Below are 6921 nucleotides of genomic sequence, written 5' to 3' on the forward strand. Positions count from 1 at the left end.
GCTTCTTTCTAGCACTGCAAATGCTCCATCTTTGAAGTGAAATTCATATGATATGGGGTTTGGAGTCTTCTATGACCATGACGACTTACAAAGGGTGAAATGCAAGTTATGTTTGATATTGATTTCCTAAAAGGCCAAAAAACAAGCAAAAAACAACAATTGGCGCTGGGCACTAGGTTAATAGGTTAGTCCCAAAAAATGATATATAGTTACATATAAAACATCCAAGATTGATACTATAATAGCATGTAACGATAAAAAAAATTATATATACGTTGGAGACATATCGGTGGGAGTATGGAGTATTCTGTGATCATGATGACTTATGAAGGGTGAAATGCAAGTTGTGTGGAAAAAGATGGGTGCAGGGATAAGCAGATTGAAGCAACATGTTGGTCAAGTTGGAGGTCATGTTGCGAGTTGCGCGGTGGCCACGAAAGAACATCAAAAAAAGATGCAAGGATTCATGTGAGTCAGCAAGGATCAAGAAGAAGTTGAAGCAACAACATGAAGAAGAACTAAGAGCTGAAGTGAACAAACAGATTGATGAGGTTGGAGAGGATAACGACAACAAGGAAGAGCTTGCTTCAATTGGGAAAGGTGGATCTCATAAGACAGGTCCTACGGATCAATATGTGCATCCAATTGATCCGTCCATCCCATTGGCAAAGAACAAGTTGCAACAAACTATCAATGAAATTATTGACAAGCAGAGAAGTTATTTAGTAGGGCAGTGTTTGGCTAGATGGATGTATAAGAAAAATATCCCTTTCAACGCAATCAATGATGACTTCAAAGCATTTTCAAAGGCGCTTGGTCGGATTGGTCCTAATTGGAAGCAACTTTCCCAACATATCATTAGGGAGAAGATGTTAGTGCAAGAGGTGGAAAGAGCCAAAGATTTGTTCAAGCCCCAATTAGGGAGTGAAAATAGAGACAAAAATATGTTCTTCAGATTGAGACTCAGAGCTGCAAATGTGTGCATATTCGAGTTCATTGCCCAGTCAAAACCAAAAAAAAATGTAACTATGCATCAATGGGTAGTCAACTACCAATGTAACCGTTACGTGATGCTATAGTAAGAATCATCCAAGTTCAACATACTCAAGGGAGGCTGGTTACACCCCATTTACGGGGAGTGGAGTTATATGTATGCCGGTTTAGAAATGTGAACTCCCACCTACCTGCCTGAATGGAGAGATGAAGATGATGTACATTCAAAATGTACACTCCTACCTAACTGCCTGCAAAGGTGAAAAAAATAGTACACTCCCGCCTACATGTGTGTAAAGACGAAGATACTACACTCAATGTCACGATATTGGGGAAGTTACCTTCTCATCCGCCGTTACCTCATGTTGCGAGAAAAATCCAATAACTATCTATCGACCCGCATCCTCGCACACTCGGCCCACTAAAATTCAAGAGAAGCCATAGTTTTTCTAAACTACAACATAAAATGACAATCAAGCTGCAAAATGCTAATCCCTTTGATCCAAAATAAGTGCCGACGGTATAGTTTTAATTTTGTTAACACCTACGTAAATGTATATACCGGGTTTATTGGTTTGGTGGGACCAGCACCGACGTAACCACCACGTATCGACGGGCAGTAAAAACCGCAACCCGCGTCCACCGTCACGTCTCTCTATTTTCAAGTCAAACTTTGTTAACCTTGACTAAATTTAAACATATACACTACTACTCTCTAGATGGTAGGAGTATATAAGAATCATCACAAAATTGAGAGAAAGAGGAAAGAAACGCAAAGCAAAATTGGAGAGAAGAGAAGAGGAAAGAGAGAAAAGGCTAGGACGGTGTCCGTCCCCTACCCCCCTCCCTTTATATTTGTCTCGAGTTTGTTTGTACCCCGCAGTCCGCCTCCAACCCAACGCAGTCCACACGCGACGCGCAGCCAGCCAAGGCCGCCCGCGCATCGCCCCCTCCCCCTCCCCCTCCAACCCTAACCTGCGCGGCCGTAGATCCCATCCAATCATCGCGCCGCCGCCCGCCCCGCCCGACCCCAGCCTCCCCCGCCGCCCCCCGGGCCGCGATCGCCGTCCTCCCGCCGCCGGAGGAGGAGGGGGAGGCTCGCCCGCGACGGGGGCCATGGAGGCCGACGGCGCCGCCCCGGCGGAGGCCAAGCCGCTCACGCCCGAGGAGGAGGCGCTCCGCCGCAACACCGACTGCATCTACTTCCTCGCCTCGCCCCTCACCTGCAAGAAGGTATGTGCCGCCCGCCGATTGCTCCCCCGTTCCTCCCTCCCCTCCCCTTCCCTTCCCTTCCCTTCCCTTCCTTCCAAGCTAGCCCGCTTCGTGCGGCGCGGCGGTCTTGATTCACGCGATTGGAGCTCGTAATCTCGTCCGGGAATCGAGTCGCGGGTAGGGTATCCCATCTGGGCTAAGCACCGGAGAGAAAGATTTCGCGACCCAAGATCGCCCGGGTATCCACGATGTTCTTTGCCGATGTGTAGGACGTGAATTGCCATCTTTCTTGGTTTCCGATGCTAGGGCTTGGTCAAGTTATGTTCCTTTTGCTAGACGGGAATTGGGACGGCAGTCTTATACCTATACCTAATCCTAATCCTAATTGACGGTGAAGACAACCCATTTGAGGCATCATTAGGTTGAATGCGCCCCCAACAAATTGACTATTGCCTTGATTATACCCCTTTTAGTCGCGGGGACAAGGTGGCAACATGAATCACGACGTCTGTTTGCCCAAGATGTAGATTTTACCTGGCTCATGGGGAGGATTTCCTGATAGGAATATGTTATTGCCCAACAGGGTTATGCTTCCCCTGTCTGAAATTTTCGTTTGGTCCTGAAGACCTCAACATCTCTTTTGAAAAGAATATGTTACTCCAATAACAGATGTCCAGATTACAACAACAATAGTTCTGATAAACTTTGTTTTTGTATGTAAAGGGTGAATGCTTGCTCAATGTCAACCTGTAACAACTATGTATTTAGACGTGGGTACCTGCTTTTAGTCTTGTACCTTTGAAACATCCTGCAATTCAGGCATGCCTAATTGACTAGTGTCTTACTCCAGAAAGTAACACTTCTTCTTCTGTTATGCCTTTTTTTTGCTTCATTTAGTGCTTGTACGCGTAGGATCTTAATGTATTATGTCCACATAGGTCTTTTCTATCTTCAATTTGGAACACCCTATGTGGTGTAAATGCTGTAATGGGCTTATGTCCGCACCAGCTAATTATCCTTGGGGCGCTTAAGATTGACCTTGTTTCAAAACTTGTGTCTGATTCCTACTTTGCTATTAGATTTTATCTGTTAAATTTCTGTGCTTCAGTTTGTATAGTTTATATATTGTTAAGTCCATCTCTTTGTAGAACATTATTCAGATCATGCTACAGTATGCATTACAGACCATGATTTCTTACTGCCAGAGTTTGGTTATTAGTTACCAGTGAGAATCATTTTCGCTGACCTTGCTTTGTTCTTTCTTTCAGGGGAACCAATGTGATTTTCGTCACAGTGAGGGTGCCCGGATGAACCCTAGAGACTGTTACTACTGGTTAAATGGCAATTGCTTGAATCCAAAATGTTCATTTCGCCATCCGGTAATACTCCTTTCCTTTATTTTCCCTGCTGATTATTATTCACCATAAAACCTCTTGTAATATCTGTGAGCAACTGGCATCAATAATTATCATATTTATATTCTGTTAACAGTAACTAACAAGGCATGATTATACAAACCCCTGTAGTGATTCAAGTCATGGTCTTAATTCGTTTTGACATTTTATCATTTTATCAGTTGAAATTGTTATCTGAAGTCTAATTCTGTTTTCTCTACTTTTGACCAGCCAATTGATGGTATGTTTGGTGCTTCAACTCCTGGAATACCTGCAGTGTCTTCACACTATGCTGCTTATAACTCGGGCAAGCAGATGGTCCCATGCTATTACTTTCAGAAAGGGAACTGCATCAAAGGAGATAAATGCCCCTTTTCCCATGGACCGCAGCCCGCTGGCAATAATCCACCAGAACAGGTGGCGAAGGTTTCTTCCTTTCCTTTGGAGCAGCCTCAGACCCAAAAGAATGAATTTTTGGGTGTCAAGGAGTTTGCTCAGACAAATCATCTAATTCAGCAAGGTGGCCCAATAAGTGACGACAGGTCCAAGTCAGTTAATAGGGCTGCAGGGAATTTTGCCAGGACAGCTGCAGCTGCTATACCAGCTGAACTAGCTTCCAGTGCAGTGAAATCTTTGCCCAAGTCAGGGAGCGTACAAAACAGCATGCCAGCAGTGAATAAAAGTTTCAGAACCTCTTCAGGCGAGGATCATCCTGAGTGCTATCAGAACAATCTTCCTGTGGAAACTGATCCTATGCAAGATTGGAATCAACCTTACCATACACCTCCTCAGGATGACATGCCCGAGGACAGTAGAGATGCTGATGACTTATTGGGGGAGTCTTCGCCTGGTTTTGATGTTCTTGTGGCCAATGATGCAGATGCTGGTGCTTATATGCACGACCCTGACGATTTTGGAAGGGATATATATCCAGTAGAAGATTATGAATATGCTCCGGCTGATTTTGAAATCCAGCCTCATCATGAAAGAGAGCTATTCAACGGAATGGGTGAGCAAGGACCGACCGGACAAATGTATGATGGCTATGACAGGAAACGTCGTAGAACATCTTCTGAGAGGAACTTGGACAGACCTTCCTATTCAGAAAGGAGGTCTCGGCAGAGAGAGACTGGTCCTGTCGAGATAGATGGATCAGATTTACGTCACCGGCTCCGCAGGAGAAAAATAAATGGGTCTCCTGGCATCAGCCCAGAACGCAGTGGAGAGTCGCGTCGGAGGGATGACCGCTACAGGGAAAGGGCATATGATGGTCACCGTACACACAGAGATCGCCATCAGGGCCCTCGAGGGAGCACCCTAAGCTCCCGTCTGCAAGGCAGAATAAAGCTTCCTGGAAGATCACCTGATAGAGTAGATGCTCGCTCCGAGAGAGAGCGAGATAGAAGACAACTCCGGGACAGGCTGTCTCCGGTTGTGCCTATGGATATTCAGGGTGGCAGGCATCGGGAGGCAGGGCATCATCAAGAGAGGATCAGGCAGAGATCAAGCGAACGTGCTTCAAGTGCCAGGATTGCTGATGGCAAGCATTCGAGACGGAATGTAACAGATTCACTCAACTTCGCCAGCCGGAAAGACTTTGGTCCGGAGTCTCGGAAGGCGAATGGAAGTGTTCAATCTGAAGCATCTCTTGATTTTGAAGGCCCAACGCCTCTCAGCGTCATCTTACAGAGGAAACGACAGGCTGCATGCGGCAATGGCAATGGCTCATCTGCCCACAATGTCAAAGAAGATAAATCTGCTGCGGTCTCTCACAGGCAGGCTGAATCTCTGGTTGAAGCTGAGAAGGAGGGCTATGACAACACTATCAGTTCTGAAGAATGCAAGAGTAGATCAGGTGATGAAGAATATAAAGAGGAAGGCCAGGTCCCTGCATCTTCGTCGCACGGTGACAAAGCTGAGGCTGAAGATATGATTGAAGTGGAAAATCAAGAGGCTGATAACTATGAGCAGAGGCAGGGGGAGTCGGAGTATGAGGCGACCGAAGGCTATGAGTACAAATCCGAAGATGAGAATGCATATCAAGACGACGAGGAAGAGTTTGAGGACGACGATGATTTTGCCCGGAAAGTCGGGGTCGTCTTCTCTTGAGCTTCTGGCTTTGATTTTCTTGGCGCTTCTTCAGGCCAGGCTGAAATGCTTGATTTCCCCTCTAGTGATTGATCCTCTTGGATGAATTCTTGTGGCGCTCCATGTTTGTGTTTCAAGTTGATAGCGCCAAAAAGGCCTGGTCTTTCCCGGGGCTTATGAGCGATAACTGATATTATAAATATAGGTCAGGCATTGAGCGAGGTAGATGATTATTGGATAAATGAGAAAGTAATCTTTACGTGTAAAAACAGCTGCTGCACTTTGTTGAGCGTATCCTGGAACTCTGTATTGTATTAGTTTGATTACTAACATGATGATACCCCATTGATATTTTTGTGCCTGAGATGGATAATATAACACCCCCCTCCAACTTGGAGGGCATCCTTTCCTTTCCTTCACAGAAGAAAAAAGCTTTGATTCTCTAAGCTCCATTTGCCTGGATGCATGTGTGGATATATTTGATTGCGAAATCATTTTGCTTCATGAGTTTATTTGTGACAGTGTGGGAGTACCTGCTGATCATGTTTCTGTGATGAGCACATCTATCTGAATAAGTACCTGCTCTTCATTCTTTGAGCTTATAACTGGATCTGGATCTGGGTGGGGATCAGTGGTGCTGTTGGTTGTAGTACTAGTTTATCTATCCATGACTATCTGTCTGCAGTTGGAAGTCAACTGAGTATAATTCCTGATCTTGTGCGATGCCAAATGATCCAATCGGGACACAAGTTGAGTATAATGTAGGTGATGGAATCAAGAGTTTTGGCTATTTTTGCACTGGCCATGGGCAAACCAGCAACTTGGAAGATATGACAGTACACAAATAATTTGATATAATCCGATCTCGCTTGCCACGAGATTGTTAGTGTATTAGGGCAATCTAAGAGCTCACATGCTGCTGCCCTGGCAGATCTTGCTGATCATGTGCTCGCACGTTAAGCATGTACTAGCAGTATAATATACTACCTCTGTCCCGAATTAGTTATCTTGGATAGTGTTAAGATACCATCTGTTCGAATGTCAAATGGTGGTAAGATGAGATAGTTTCAGGATAGTGAAAATGTGCAGACGTTGGATCAAAATACCCTTTATAGTTTCAGAGAGAGGATACTAATGCATTTTCTCTAGAAAAGGAAAATGCATAAAAAAGCAAAATTTGTTTTTTTTAAGTTAAGAAAAAAAAAACAATTTTTATGATGGAACGGAGGCTCTT

General features: G+C 44.8%; 1 protein-coding gene across 1 annotated transcript; it reads left to right on the plus strand.

Annotated features, from left to right (window-relative positions):
- Positions 1-1875: 1875 nt before the first annotated feature.
- LOC125540250 (zinc finger CCCH domain-containing protein 32) lies at positions 1876-6101 on the plus strand. The gene is made up of 3 exons (XM_048703833.2): positions 1876-2226; positions 3474-3584; positions 3831-6101. Exons 1-3 carry the CDS (start codon positions 2110-2112, stop codon positions 5706-5708), a joined length of 2106 nt encoding a protein of 701 aa, XP_048559790.1. The 5' UTR covers positions 1876-2109; the 3' UTR covers positions 5709-6101.
- Positions 6102-6921: the final 820 nt, after the last annotated feature.

This window comes from Triticum urartu, chromosome 2A, assembly GCF_056163025.1.
Source record: "Triticum urartu cultivar PI428250 chromosome 2A, HENAU_Tu73, whole genome shotgun sequence".
NCBI classification, from domain to species: Eukaryota; Viridiplantae; Streptophyta; class Magnoliopsida; order Poales; family Poaceae; genus Triticum; species Triticum urartu.